This window comes from Puccinia triticina, chromosome 15A, assembly GCF_026914185.1.
Source record: "Puccinia triticina chromosome 15A, complete sequence".
NCBI classification, from domain to species: Eukaryota; Fungi; Basidiomycota; class Pucciniomycetes; order Pucciniales; family Pucciniaceae; genus Puccinia; species Puccinia triticina.
The window spans coordinates 1,454,839-1,469,893 of NC_070572.1; the positions used below are offsets into that span (position 1 = coordinate 1,454,839).

The 15,055-nt window shown below is 46.2% G+C and overlaps 1 protein-coding gene across 1 annotated transcript; it reads right to left on the reverse strand.

Moving 5' to 3' along the window:
* Positions 1-11,823: 11,823 nt before the first annotated feature.
* On the reverse strand, positions 11,824-12,219 carry PtA15_15A157 (uncharacterized protein; the record flags this gene model as incomplete). Its single annotated transcript, XM_053163334.1, has 2 exons — positions 11,824-12,032; positions 12,114-12,219. The coding sequence occupies 2 exons, from the start codon at positions 12,217-12,219 to the stop codon at positions 11,824-11,826; spliced, it is 315 nt and encodes a 104-aa protein (XP_053027320.1).
* Between the last annotated feature and the right edge of the window lie 2,836 nt (positions 12,220-15,055).

Below are 15,055 nucleotides of genomic sequence, written 5' to 3' on the forward strand. Positions count from 1 at the left end.
TGGACCATTGCTTCACCAATCAGCTTGTCATGTTCCACACAAACTAACGGGACATGGTGGCGCCTGCCGCACATGCGGAAACAGTGACTTGGCTTGCGCCCTTCCACTTCAAAGGGTAGATCACTACCAAGATGGATGAATTTGTGATGTCATATATTGATCAATATAGCGTATATTGAGCAATTTATATTGATCAATTTTTTTTTATTCCTCTTGATACCTTTGTCTGTGTTCCATGTCTCCTTAATACTCTTCTATAATCTCTCTCCTTCCCCCTGTATTTGCTTCAAGCCACAGGAATCTTGTTTTTTTTGCCTGATAACATTCATAAATTTCTACATACACCATTCAATTCTTCATGAAAAAAAGACATTGCAAGTTTTAGGATTAATCCAGGGTGGCTGAGGGGTCTCAATTTTTTTTTCTTTTTTTTTTACTTCAACAATTGATGTTATCAGAAGTCTCCAAATCTACTTTTTTTCAAGAAAGGAAAAACATTGACCTCTGACCTCTCTCATGATACCATCCTGCACACACATTGTTAATTTGGTTGGTTTAACTTCCTGAAGATTATATTTCACATCATACTTGAAGTGCTACATGCATAGAAGGCCTTTTTGAAATTAGTTTACCATGGTTTAGCATTTTTGTGCCAGGTTCTTTTTTTTATCTACTTTTGTCAACCACAGATTAATGAGGAATATTTCCACATAAAATTTCTTCGGACAATTGTAATTCTGCATAGAAAACCCAGAAATATTGTGTTTGGGGTCACATCCATTATGCAGCAGCTACAATCTAATCAGTTGCGAAATATCACAACAGTTTCTTGGTGTTTCTGCCACTATATCTCATCGCAGCATGGGAATCCTTCTGCCATATGGTTACCAAAATGTTAAGAGGCCCCCAAAGATTCATTATGTACCTTTAATCACCACAAAACTCCCAAATGTACAAGCTACAGTCTGATGAGTTCCAAAATATCACTACTTTGGTAGTTTCTTGGTGTTTCTGCCCCTATATCTCATCCCAGCGTGGGAATCATTCTGCCATATCCAAGTTTACTAAAGACAGCCAATCACGAAAACAAAGATCAAGGGTTCCCCCTGCAACTTATACAAAATAAAGAAAAGGGATTTGCCCACGCCATAACTCCAAAACCAAGCCTTCATCAACAAAAGCCCAGCACCCATCCCCGGCTAGCAAGGCTTAAAGTACTGGGTGGTTGACCCCCAGCGCGCCGCAAGGGCAATTGCAAAGGGGGGCCAACAAGTATATAGACTCTCAAACCGTGCAAATGCAACGGCGGAGGGGATTGGTCACAGCCCTTGCTGGAAATGCAGCATGGGCAAGCCCCTCAAACCGAGCAAATGCTACGGCGGAGGGGCTTGAGAATGAGCCCCGCTGGAAATGCAGCGAGGGAACGCCCCCCAAACCGCGCAAATGCTACGGCGGAGGGGCTTGAGCATGATCCCCGCTGGAAATTCAGCAAGGGAATCACCTGCCGAAGCTACTGCCCGCCCCAACCAACCCCGCTTTATACTTGACATCCAACCAGTTTCACCGCCCCCCCAACATCAAGTTCGCAATCGGCTTGAAGACAACCATCCCTGCCGCGAAGCCACCCCCCTCAAAATACCCCTACACCATGGCAATGCAATGTTAACCCGCCGTTGGCCGCCGTTTACACCGAGGTACAATACACACGCAAGACCACCGTAGACGTCATTACCGCCCTTTACCCAGCCACCTTACAACAGTAGGCAAGCTCGTAGAAGACCCTCAACTCGCATCCAACCAACCACAGAGGCGCCACCACCATAATTCCGATCGCTCTTCACGGTCTCGCACAATAATTTTTCATGGGGTCGCATCCTGAGAAAAGGGTTGATAGACGTTGCCGCCTGGGCCGCCGCTTGTTGTTGAGTTGTAACCTGGCGCCTTGCCCTTGGTTTCTGTATTATCCGACCAAACCGTCCGACCAGACAACATCCACCTCTCACATCGCCAGAATCACCTGCTCACCCAAACCAGCCAACCACCCTATCTACCAAAACTCCAGCCAGAACAATCTAACCAATCGGTCCCGCCGCATTTCAATCACAACCGAACTGACCAAGCGCATGACCATTGTTAGTATGACTTATGATATAAATACTCCTTCCGCTCCTGATACCGCACCCACTTTCATCCACTTACCAAAGTCCTTTCTCCCCATCAAACCCATCACACTGCAACCGATCCCGACCCGCAAATTAACTTCAGCTCAATTACCTTGACCAAATCAACACATCCCCCTGGCTATCGTAGCAGAATACTGTGCGTGTTATCTTTATCCGTGCCCGAGGTCCTGTATTCATTCCCGGCTAACACAAACATCGCAAGCAGGATTTGACCACCGCACTTGTCCAAACCCCTCCCCGCCACAATGAATTCCACGCGAGCCCCGAACCACCCCGTTACCTACTCAAGTCACTTTGAACCGTTGGCAGAGGTACGCACCAAATTTACTCCGCTGTGTTATCCGTGCTTACCAATTTTGCAGTCAAACTTCGATAGCGTCCGGGCAAATCAATACGGATTTGTCAAAACTCCAAGCTTTCTCCAATGTGGAGGTACGAACGAAGATAAAGACAAAAATTTCGAGGTTGAACTTGTTACCAATACCGCCCTCACCAACGTGCTTGACCCCGACTTTATTTACTCTATCCATGGTAAGATGATCGCGCCTAATGACGGTTCACCACCCACCTTGAGTTACAACCACAAAGTCGTCACTCAAATATGTCCAAGTGGAGAGGATCAGCCTAGCTTCTTAAATAAGACCTTCATCACAGGGCTTGGTATGATTACTTTGCGCCAAGAAGTTGTTTCCGATGTCGCCAACACGGGTGCAAGCTTAGAGGTTATTGTTTCGCATTCTGATTGGGATTCCGAGGTAACATTTCATCACTTCACTTCAGTCTCCACTCCACGTTATCAATTGACATGATAATCAATCATTAACCGTTGTTATTCTCACAGAATCGATGCCTTAAGAATTTCAACATGAAATATGTGGTTCTTGGTACAAAAAACTTGATCAAGACGCATAGCCTTTATGTCGTCGGGCGAGAGGTCGAGATAATAGGTCGCCTCGTTGACTTCGATATGGAAAATAATATGGCTATTGTTTTGGTACGCCATGACATTGACACTCACGAAGCTGTCTTCTGGCGATTAACCTTTCTGTAAACAGGTCTCCCACGTCAGCGTCACAAACGGTCACCAATTGGGAAAATTTAAAGCTCCAGGGATCAATGCGTCTTTGCCCGGGCCAGGAGACTCCAAAAAAAAACTGTCAGTAGATATTAACTCATCCACGATGTGGTAAGCCAATCCTGAATATGGCACCAAAATCAAAAGTCTTTTCACCTCAATATAAACCTCTCTGGAATACTCAAGCACCCACCTCCCTTAAGGATCAAGGCCAGGACAGCTCATACCCATCAACAGGCCCCCCTTTCTCTCTTCACCCTTTTTCCCCACCTTCTGGATACCCACCTACACCAACTCAGTATTTCTCAGGCTCCCAGCTAGGCACAAGTGGGAGAAAGTCACCCATCAGACAGAGCCAGACTATTAGGAAAGACCCTGGACATTGACCATCTTTTCTTCCCTTCCCAAACCAGCATAACAACCCCAATTAGGATTAGCCACACATGTAATAACCATAGAGATCCCATCTTGGTTACCCCTTGTCCCCTTTGGTTTCAGCCCTTCCCTTTTCAGACTCTCATGTGATATGTAAACCCTTGTTGTGATGTTTCATTGTCTCTCCACATTTCAGCCTCTTCTCAGAACTTCCCATCTCCATAGTAGTTTCAGCCTCAGCCCCTTGATTGAGAATTTTCACTGTTTCATCTTTTCTTCCAACCACAACTCAGCCCCATAATATTTTGTATATAGTCTGCCCTCTTTGGCCCTACCTTTTGTCCCCCATCAGATCCTGTCCCAGCAATCCAGATCACTGGTCACCATTCACTAGCCTAGCTTATGCCATTAAATCAGAGTGGACAAGCTTGATAAGTCTATGCCAAATATATCAGGTTGGACAGACTTTACATTACCTTTACCTTGCTATTAGATTAGTAGAAAGTAAACCCTTAGACATACCTCAAGAATCTCCATAGCCACACCTTTCCTTAAGAGTCCATACTCTTATATTCTTTTTCTTGTTCCCCTGAGAGGCAGCCCTTCAAGCACCAAATCCCTCTCAAGCTCTATTCTTCCCTCAGAGTAGTTCCACAACGAGTTGAAACTGACTTGATATTTGACCACTCCCAGGACAAAGTTTTCTCCAAAGGTGTCAGGCAAAGTCAATGCTCCCAACAAATTACCTTTAGCTGGCACATCGAAAGTTGCAAATCAATCCGTCTTCTCTAAGTCGGCCAAAACTTCTCTTGGCATCAGGTCAGACTCGATCACGACCCCAACCAAGGGAAAGCAGAAAGCTGTTGAGCCCTCGGACGACGAAGAGGAGCACTTATTTGACGATGGGATTGACAACGAGGTCAATCAAGACGATGAGCCAAACAACGCACCCGAGACCCCACCCAAACGGGGCCGTCCTCGCAAATCGATTATCCAAGAAGCCGCGAAACGCATGAAGAAGTTTTAAGTTCACCGTGATGCGCCGATCATTTTGTCTCCCCCCCACCCCCCTGTTGACATGCACGACGGTCTCGGCCGAACTGTACTCAACGGGGAGCTTCGACTTGTGTTGACATGTCCGAAATTGTTGTCTTTCCTTGCCTGATCGACCACCGTTGTGATTACCTTGTGAATAGCAAAACACGTCCTCATCTGATTACACGACCGGATCCTTCCAGTCGTGACTTGTTGCAAAACACCTTTTTGTCTATGCTCAATGCGCAGACGCGTCAAGTTGACACGCGTGCAAGCCTTGATCCCCCCACTGCTAAAACGCCAACCCATAATTGACGTCAAACTTTGTTCGCTTAGCACATTCAACGCCGTTGATGACTCTCCTCAAACAGTAAATTACACAATAGCGGAGTCCAGTCACTCATTTTGACGCTCCCACTCCGGCAGTTGTTATGTTGAATCTCAACAGGAGTCGATGATGTCGAATACCATCAAGGAAAGAAAATCTTCAGCAACACCTTCTGGCTCCCCCTCGAGTCGACTCTGATCTGTAGCATACTGACCGTCGGCAATAACAAGACTCATCCGGAGAACATTTTTGTGAGTCAACCTGTAAGCGTGATACGTTCAATACTATTCACACTTGATCAGGTGAACTTATCGTTGCAAGTCATAACAGATCGTCAAGCTACGATTATCGCCTTGGGCAAAAAGCCTTACAATACATAAATGTCGTTTGTAGGTGGGTCTGAGTGTTTTTATATCCCAAAGAACTGTTGTGAGCTTATGCCGCTCGGTTTGCTTGGCACTCCGGTCAAATTCAAGGCATGCAAAGTTGAGTCGGATAACTGACAAAAATACATTATTCTGATCATGCCTCGCAGAAGATGCATTGACCCAACGGTTGTCTGCCGTTAAGCTCGATCGGTTCGAAAACAAGCTGCGGTCTGATCGTCTGACGTAGTGATTTACTCGCCTGGTGACTGATACCACGTAAGTTCTCACCTGCCTGAATCTTAACAACTTTCAAATTTTCCCCTCCTGATTGACCCCGAACGCTTTGTCCCAAAACCCTTAATCCCAAGCCCGAATGATTGAAACGAAGGGTAAAGTCCGGAACAGTACTCATCCATCGTACAAGGCTTCATTGCGCAACTGTTCTTCTTATTGCGTCCCGCACAATCTGGGACCATGTACTCATGAGTGTACCAAATGCGGTGCCCTCCACTTTAAGGACGAATGTACTGTTGCCGATCAGTCAAAAGCTGCGACATCTTACTCAATGTGCTGTCAAAAAGACAAGGTAACCTTACCATCAACTGACTCCTCGGCCCGCGATTATCCAACCTTTATGCAAAAGCTTCTCGAATCTGCGGACGGAAGTTAGTGCCTGCATTTGTTTTATCCGAATTTGATGCTGATTACCATCTTTCGTCAGAATCAAGAGCTTATCAAGGTTCAATAAGGATGTACAACAACGCGCTTTTGTTCACTTCCCTCGGGGCAAATATCGATCCTTCGGTTCAAGGTCCTTTTGGCATTAACGCTTTCAAGATATCCGGCGCCTTGACCCATAAGATTTCAAGCATCGAACCTCCGAAAGGGACCGACCCGGGCTTTGCCCAAATTTACGTTGTCGGCGATAAGGGTCTTGGTGAGGCTCAATACCGAGTCGCCAAGGCTCAAGGTCGCGCGGGGAACACGGGGAGGGGATCAACAATGGAGCCTGGATTGATTTTGAAACTCATACAATTTTTGTCGGCGAACAATCCCTACGCCAAAGTTTTCCGGTCGGCGAAGGACATTCTTGAACGACGGAACGCCTTGACATTAAAACTCCAAGGTGTTTCAAAAGCCGGTGCAGACCCGAAGCAATACAACTGCCCGACCGCTAACGAAGTGGCCATCGTCGTCCAGGGCTCCGGAAATATTATTAAACCTCGACAAATCCTCCTTCATCGCAAAGACAACAGCCTCAAATCAATATCTGATACTCACTCTTCGTACTTCCCAATGAGGTACCCCATCTTCTACCCCTTAGGGGAACAGCAATGGGATAATTTATTCTGCACTTCGACTGAAAGAGGTTTGTCTTGACCATCCCGCCCGTGGTATTGTTGAGTACTATTAATGCTTTCTTTGATCTTTCCAGTCAAAAAAAGAAAAGTTGGCCCGCTGGAGTGGTTCGCGTTCATGCTTTTCAAGCGAAAGTCAAGATTTTCTCCAATCTTGTTTGGCCGGTCTCTCCTTCAAGAAATCCTGGTCAACATGTGTGTCTGCGTTGAGAGGCAAAGATTGAAATTTATCGTCAGCAATCAAGCAAAGCTCAAAGTCGGTACGTATACTCGCCTGTTGAAGAGTCTCGAAAACCAGGCTACCATTACCGGGAGGTGCGTGATTCTCCCCGCAACATTCATTGGGAGTCCTCGTGGCATGGAGCAGCTTTACCACAATGTGATGGCCATCACGAGGAAGTTTGGGCCCCCTTCACTGTTCATAACAATGACCGCCAACCCAAAGTGGCCGGAAATAATTGCCGAAATCCCAAAGGACAACAACCCAGTGGATCACCCGACCTTGGTAACTCGGGTTTTTTACCTGAAGATGTGCTATTTGCTTTATGTTTTGATCAAGATGGATCAGCTAGGCCGCGTCATCGCCTTCGTTTTCACAATAGAATTCCAGAAGCGCGGCTTGCCTCACCTTCATTTGATGTTAACCTTAGACGAGCGGGACTGACCAACAACCCCAGAAGCCATTGACAAGATAGTTTCAGCCGAAATTCCAAACCCAGAATCTTCTCCAATTCTGCACGGTTTGGTGACTGAGTTCATGCTTCATGGGCCATGCACAAACCAGCCGTGTTGGAAAGGATCATCTTGCAAGTATGGATTCCCAAAACCGTTCTCCGACAGAACAATTAACATCGATGAAGCTTATCCAGCTTATTGCCGAAGGGATACTGGCCGTTCTGTCACAAAACACACTTCAACTTTCAACAACGGGCATGTGGTGCCGTATTGCCCTTATCTCACGCGCGCGTTTTGCTGCCATATAAACGTCGAAATCCCCGCAAACACGGCCGCAATCAAATACCTATATAAATATATAACGAAAGGGCATGACAGACTCTCGATGACCTTGAGCAGTGATGACAAGGTTCAATCATATGTTGATGGCAGGTACATCAGCCCCCCTGAAGGTGAGCATTCCTTTTCACGAAGGCGACTTTACATAGGCTAACATGAGTTGCTGTAGCTTGTTGGCGTCTGTTTAAGTTCCCCCTGTCAGGAAGGTCGCCCGCTGTCACGAGGCTCAATATTCACGACAAAGACAAGCAGTTAGTTTATTTCGAAGGCAAGGAGGGACTTGAAGGTCAAATAAATAGCGGAAAAGCAGTCCAGACCAGCCTTACGCAGTTCATGAAGCTCAATGAGGAAGACGCTGTTGGGGCGGACGGTCGGAAGGCTCGAACTTTATCTTATGAGGAAATTCCTGCATATTTCTCATGGAATAAGGCGAAGAAAGAGTGGATCCCAAGGAAAACAAAGGTAGACGTGGTCGGGCAAATTTTCTCGGTCTCCTATCTTGCGGGGGAGAAGTACTACCTTTGAGTTTTACTGTTGCATCGGAAGGGCTACACGTCATTTGAAGATCTCAGGACAGTCAACGGTGACCTGTGTGACGATTATCAATCAGCGTGCAATGAGCTGGGTCTATTAGTTAATGACTTTCTTTACAACGAGGCCTTGAACGAAGCATCTTTTGTCCAGTCAGGCTACCAGCTTGCCATGTACTTCGCAATGATGTGTGTGCATTCACCCCCATCTGCACCTATGGTTTTGTTCGAGAACCATTACATGAATTTCACGGATGATTGTTGCCGAGTCAACATGTTGAAGCGTCACAGCCGTCAACTTGAGAGTCCCAAACGACGCGTATTAGCTCTTTTCCGCCTCAAGACGCTGATTCAAGGCATGGGATCGTCTATGTTGTTGTGCGGTTTGAAAACTACGAGGAAGGAACGTAGGCTGCTTGCCACGATTGAAGCGGAGAAATCTGGAGTAGAAGACCCCGATTATATCCGGCAAAGGCTCAATCGGAACATAAGCTCTTTCAACCGACGTCAGCAGATCTTTTTCAACGCGGTTGACAGCGCTATGAGACATAGAAAGCCGAAATGCTTCTACCTCGACGGCCCTGGTGGCACCGGCAAGACCTTCCTGCTAAATACAATTATTGATAGGGCGGATCTTGCTGCGGTGAAGATGACTGTTGTAGCCTCGTCGGGAGTGGCTGCCCTCCTACTCAAGCACGGCCGAACCGCGCATTCAGGGTTCAACATTCCAATCGATGTGGGCGAAGACGCCGAGTGCAGCGTTGAGCCCAATACCATCCTCGGCGAATGGCTTCGCGACACTTGCTTGGTTATTTGGGAAAAAATTGTCACCATACACAAAAATGCGGTCAATGCTGTCAACAAAACATTGAAACGCTTGCGCGAATCGGAGTTGGAATTTGGTGGGAAAGTGGTCATATTCTCTGGCGACTTTTGCCAAATCCTTCCTGTTGTTAAGTACAACAAATTCCCACCAGCCCACCTTGCAACAATCAAGTTGTCATCGATCTGGGAGTCAACAGACAAATACGCGTTGACAAAGAACATGCGCCTCGCAGAAGGTCCGGACCGTGTTTTGAGTCAACGCAACAAGACGTTCAGCAAGAATTTATTGCTTCTCGGCAAGGGTAGAAGGCAGAAAAATGACTTCAGCGTGGTCGATTTGACCGGCATAAACGTAATTTCACTCGCAAGCGCGCAGCAAATGCGGGCAGAATTGATTTTGTTTGTATACAGTGATCTCCGGAAGACCCGCAAAGAAGGGTTGACTGCATCCGTCAACTATCTCAACAAGCGGTGTATTTTGTCGCCGCTTAACCGTGACGTACGAAAAATTAATGAAGAAGTCTTGTCAGCTCTCCCCGGCAGGTCAATTATTATAAAATCACTTGACACGCCTGATCCAAATGCTTTTGGTTCTCTCCCTGAGGAGTGTCTCAATAAGATTTCCATATCCGGTTTCCCCAAGCACGAATTGGTTATTAAGGTTGGGATGCCGTTGGTAATAATCAGGAATATGGCAATGGAGAAAGGTGTATGCAACGGCTCTCGGATAGTTGTCGAAGACGTCTCGACCGGGTATATCATTGGGAGGCTAATGTCGGGGCCATTCGCGGGCAACATTGTCACATTGCCGCGTGCAAAGCTTCATAATAAGGGTGATGCAAGATCGGGCCTGTCCTTCTTCCGTTATCAGTTCCCGGTGGCTCCTGCTTATGCGATGTCGGTGAACAAGAGTCAAGGCCAGACTCTAAAGAAAGTCGGTGTTTACATGGAAACAGACGTATTTTCTCATGGACAACTTTATGTTGCCTTGTCAAGGGTGTTGGATGTTAATAACCTACTGGTTGTGAAGCCAGCTGCACGTGCAGGCGTCATGAATGTGGTTCACAAGTCCATTTTTGGTTTTTAAGGTGAGGCACGGTTTTCAATTTTCCGTTTGTTATTGCGTGATGAACTCATGTTGCTCTGGCCGAATGTCAATTGCCCAGATCTTGACCAGATTTGATCAAAAACGTCACAGGTTTGACACTTCCCCGACCTAAAGGATTCTTTTGATGACACTCTGGCTAATGGAACTCGGTGTATTCATTCTGGATAACGTGTGTTGTTTGTTAAGGCTGAACTCATGTTTTGTTGATGTTGATCCGATCGTTTGATACGGCTGAGTTTTGCCCTAAGGCTAACCTCGTCTTGATAGCAATAGTGGTTAAAGGAGAGTGTGAAATTGAACTCCCAGGGTCTCCTATAATATCACTTGAAATTTGTTATCTGGCTGTGGGCTCAACACCAAACTTCTCCGAGCGCATGGATCAATTGCTGTTTGATTATTTGTCTGTCTGGTCGGTTCTCAATTGCTCTGAATCATGACGGCGGAGCCAACCTTTCATAACATTGAAGGTGATTTAGTTAGTTGTCCGGGACACAAATGGGTATTTGTGGAATGACTCAAGGTGTTTCATTTAATATTTCGTTATCAAATTTGTTGCATTTATCGCAAGGGGTATTGCTATTTACGTTGGACATAAGGCTGCAACTGTCTGGAGGCATCGGGTCAAGGTAAAAATGATAATGACAAATGGCCTGCAGCAATTCGGGCTAAATGTTCAGGTTTGTTGGCATACCAGAGCAATTCTGCTAGACGGGGGAAGAAGAAAAACAATCTCAGGCATGATAAGGCGGGCCTGATGTGAATTGTTCATGCAAAGACGAATCAGAATTTGATGGCGTTGATTCACCCTTGGCGAACCTCACCGTGCTGAATTACCTGTGAAGTCAAGGTTTGAAATGAGTACCGGGAGCGCTGATTGCATTTGCTGATGACTCACCTCGACCCTCATAATCTTATCAGCTTTTTCTGGTGCTGTTAGATATCCTCGGAATCGGACTTCTACCCCCGGCATATAGCCTCCCCTCAATTGAACTGGCGCGTCGGAATGAGTCATCACGAGCCGCAAGTTTACGCCAATCGGGGTGTCCTGTACGATGGTCGTGAGCATATGTGGTTTGTAATTTGAAGTAATGATAGGTGTTACCTGTAATCTGATATTAATAATAAGTTCGTGTTGCGCTATAACAGTATCTTCCTTGTCCGTTGTCTCAATGACATCAGTTACACGTCTGACGCCAATTACAATCATCCGGTTAATGAGGTATCCGCAAAGAACGGGGGAGCGGGCTCGAGCGAGGAGCGGGTTAATCTGCCACGTCATTCCGTCAAAATGATCATATTCTATCGACCCACGAACTATGTAAGTTGTCCCCGCCTGAAGGTTGTGGCCGAATTCTTCAAGACAAGGAGCAGTTAATTCAATGGGCTCTTTTGGGATGTCAGGATACAGGTTCAAATATTGGGAAAGGACTGTACGGCGCGGCTTTATCTCGACGGTATAGTTTATGATAGGTTCGCCGCCCGCTAATTCCACTCGCGCCTGTGAAATGGGATTGGTTAGATCAAGAATTTGCATGTATCTTTGGTGCTTACAATTTGCAAAATCTTGACTGCGCCTTTGAATGTCAGCTTGTGCGGAGACTCGTGGTGCAAAATCTCTATGAAACTATCGGGTTCTGGTCGGTGGTAAGGCATCTGTGCGCGGTTGTTTTGAACTTGTGGGTTTATGGCGACTTCGCAGAGGATGGTTGTTGGGTGATGATTTATGTAGACTAGCTAACCATCCGCCGTGAGCCTTCTTTATAACTCGAATAAGGGCACGCTGGACCCCAGGTTGGTCATATTCGTTGAGGTTGAATTTGCAATCCGGGCGGTCTGTGAGACAATGTATTGTTGAGTTTTGTCTGGACTGGGCAGGGCAAAGTTAACGAGTTGAGGCCGTTTCTCTCAGCGAACCGGGCCAGCTGACGGCGAGTCGGACTTGGGCCAAACCGGGGTTGGTTACAATCAGTGGTCCTTCGAGGCCCTTGTGTTTGCCGTTGATTTTCTTGCTGTGAGTCATTATTATGGCTGTGTGCGCGTGCGGAGGGCTGATGTGATGGGCGGGGGCGAGTGTGCTGATGATCCGTGGTGTCAAGAATCTTTTTTTGGGATAAAGTCGGGGTGGAGCCGGAGCTTAGCGTTCTTTTTCAATTGCGCTGAGGACCGCGGAGGGTTGGGTAACGTGTTGGTAACCGGTGTTGATCGATTCATGGCTACCTGAGGTGAGATCCTTTCGTGATGAGCATGCGAGCTCGGCTGTGGCGGAGCTGGTTTGGGACTTACACTCTGCAGTGAATGTCGCCATGGTAACGCGCCCAGTTGGGTGTGTGTTGTCCTACGCCGTCTTTCAGCCCTGCTGGTTTTGAATATGAGGTTAGTGTTATTGTACCTCACATTCATTTCGCGTGTGGGATAGACATCCCTGGGACCGCCTGAGCAAGGTTTAATTTCTATGACGTTTTTCTGGATTACTCATAGTCAAAGCGATCTTTAGGGGGTGTGGCATCCGTGTTAAAAAACCTATTTTGTGACTCAAGTCGGTATTTGGGTGTGAGCCCAATATTTCCTGTTTAATGTGGTTTGCTGTTCAACAAGTTGATTCCGAGAATTACTCCGGGGGGTCAATTTTGATTGGTGCGCGTTTTTATAGGTGGTCCGCGTGTGTGATGGATTATGGTGGTGGCAGGCGATGAAGGGCAAAGCTCACGTTTGGCCCGGTTTTGATTCGACAAAATGACTCATTTGCTTAAGAAATGTGCCAAGCCCTTGACAAGTTATTTGGCGGCGATTGGGGTTTGTCTTAGTTCTGGGGGAGTTTTTTGTAGTTAGCATTGCGCACGCGTAATACTTTCTGCAATCATCTTGAGCTGATTTGGAGCACACATGTCTTTGTGTTTTGTGGACTCCCAAGGAGTTGCCCAAGGAGGGCTGGTATGGTATGGGTAACCTGGTTGGATTTCTGCATTCCTGGGTTATATTTCACGAATCCTGAGAATTAGACAAAGGGTCTGCATTATGGACTGGGCAAGTATGAAGCAAGGATAGACTCAACCACAAGGGTGAAATTTAATTTGAGTCTGGGGTAACTTTGTGTTACTGTGTATTGATCAAGTGGCAATTTGTTTTCATGTGTGGAGGGGTTCTGACGTGTCCATGGGGCTGCCGGGGGTGTACTGGTGGCATCCAAATATCATCCCTGCAGCGGCGCAGCCGCCTTGACCTCTAGTCGTTACCAAAATGTCAATAGGCCCCCAAAATTTCATTATGTACCTTGAATCCCCACAAAGCCCCCAAATGTACAAGCTACAGTCAGATCAGTTCCCAAATATCACTACTTTGGTAGTGTCTTGGTGTTTCTGCCCCTATATCTCATCCCAGCGTGGGAATCCTTCTGCCATACAGTTACCAAAATGTTTAGAGGCCCCCAAAGATTCATTAAGTACCTTTAATCACCACAACACCCCCAAATGTACAACCTACAGTCTGATCAGTTCCCAAATATCACTACTTTGGTGGTTTCTTGGTGTTTCTTCCACTAAATCTCATCCCAGCGGGGGAATCCTTCTGCCATATGGTTACCAAAATGTCAATAGGCCCCCAAAAATTCATTACGCGCCTTGAATCACCACAAAACCCCCAAATGTAGAAGCTACAGTCTCATCAGTTGCCAAATATCACTACTTTGGTAGTTTCTTGGTGTTTATGCCCCTATATCCCATCCCAGCATGGGAATCCTTCTGCCATATGGTTACCAAAATGTCGATAGGCCCCCAAACTTTCATTATGTACCTTTAATCACCACAAAACCCCCAGATGTAGAAGCTACAGTCTGATCAGTTCCCAAATATCACTACTTTGGTAGTTTCTTGGTGTTTCTGCCCCTATATCCCATCCCAGCGTGGGAATCCTTCTGCCATATGGTTACCAAAATTTTTACAGGCCTCCAATGATTCATTATGTACCTTTACTGACCACAAAACCCCCAAATGTTGCAGCTAGAGTCTGATCAGTTCCTAAATATCACTACTTTGGTGGTTTCTTGGTGTTTCTGCCACTATCCAGTGTGGGAATTCCTCCGCCATATCGTTACCACAATGTTTACAAGCTCCTGGTCTGTGAAGGTACACAATGAATCTTTGGGGGCCTGTAAACATTTTGGTAACTATATGGCAGAAAGATTACCACGCTGGGATGAGATATAGAGGCAGAAACACCAAGAAACTACCAAAGTAGTGATATTTGGGAACTGATCAGACTGTAGCTTCTACCTTTGGGGGTTTTGTGGTGATTAAAAGTACATAATGAATGTTTGGGGGCCTATTGACATTTTAGTAACCATATGGCAGAAGGATTCCCATGCTGGGATGGGATATAGGGGCAGAAACACCAAGAAACTACCAAAGTAGTGATATTTGGGAACTGATGAGACTGTAGCTTCTACATTTGGGGGTTTTGTGGTGATTAAAAGTACATAATGAATGTTCCGGGGCCTATTGATATTTTAGTAACCATATGGCAGAAGGATTCCCACACTGGGATGAGATTTAGTGGAAGAAACACCAAGAAACTACCAAAGTAGTGATATTTGGGAACTGATCAGACTGTAGCTTCTATGTTTGGGGTTTTTGTGGTGATTAAAGGTACATAATGAAAGTTTGGGGGCCTATCGACATTTTGGTAACCATATGGCAGAAGGATTCCCATGCTGGGATGGGATATAGGGGCATAAACACCAAGAAACTACCAAAGTAGTGATATTTGGCAACTGATGAGACTGTAGCTTCTACATTTGGGGGTTTTGTGGTGATTCAAGGCGCGTAATGAATTTTTGGGGGCCTATTGACATTTTGGTAACC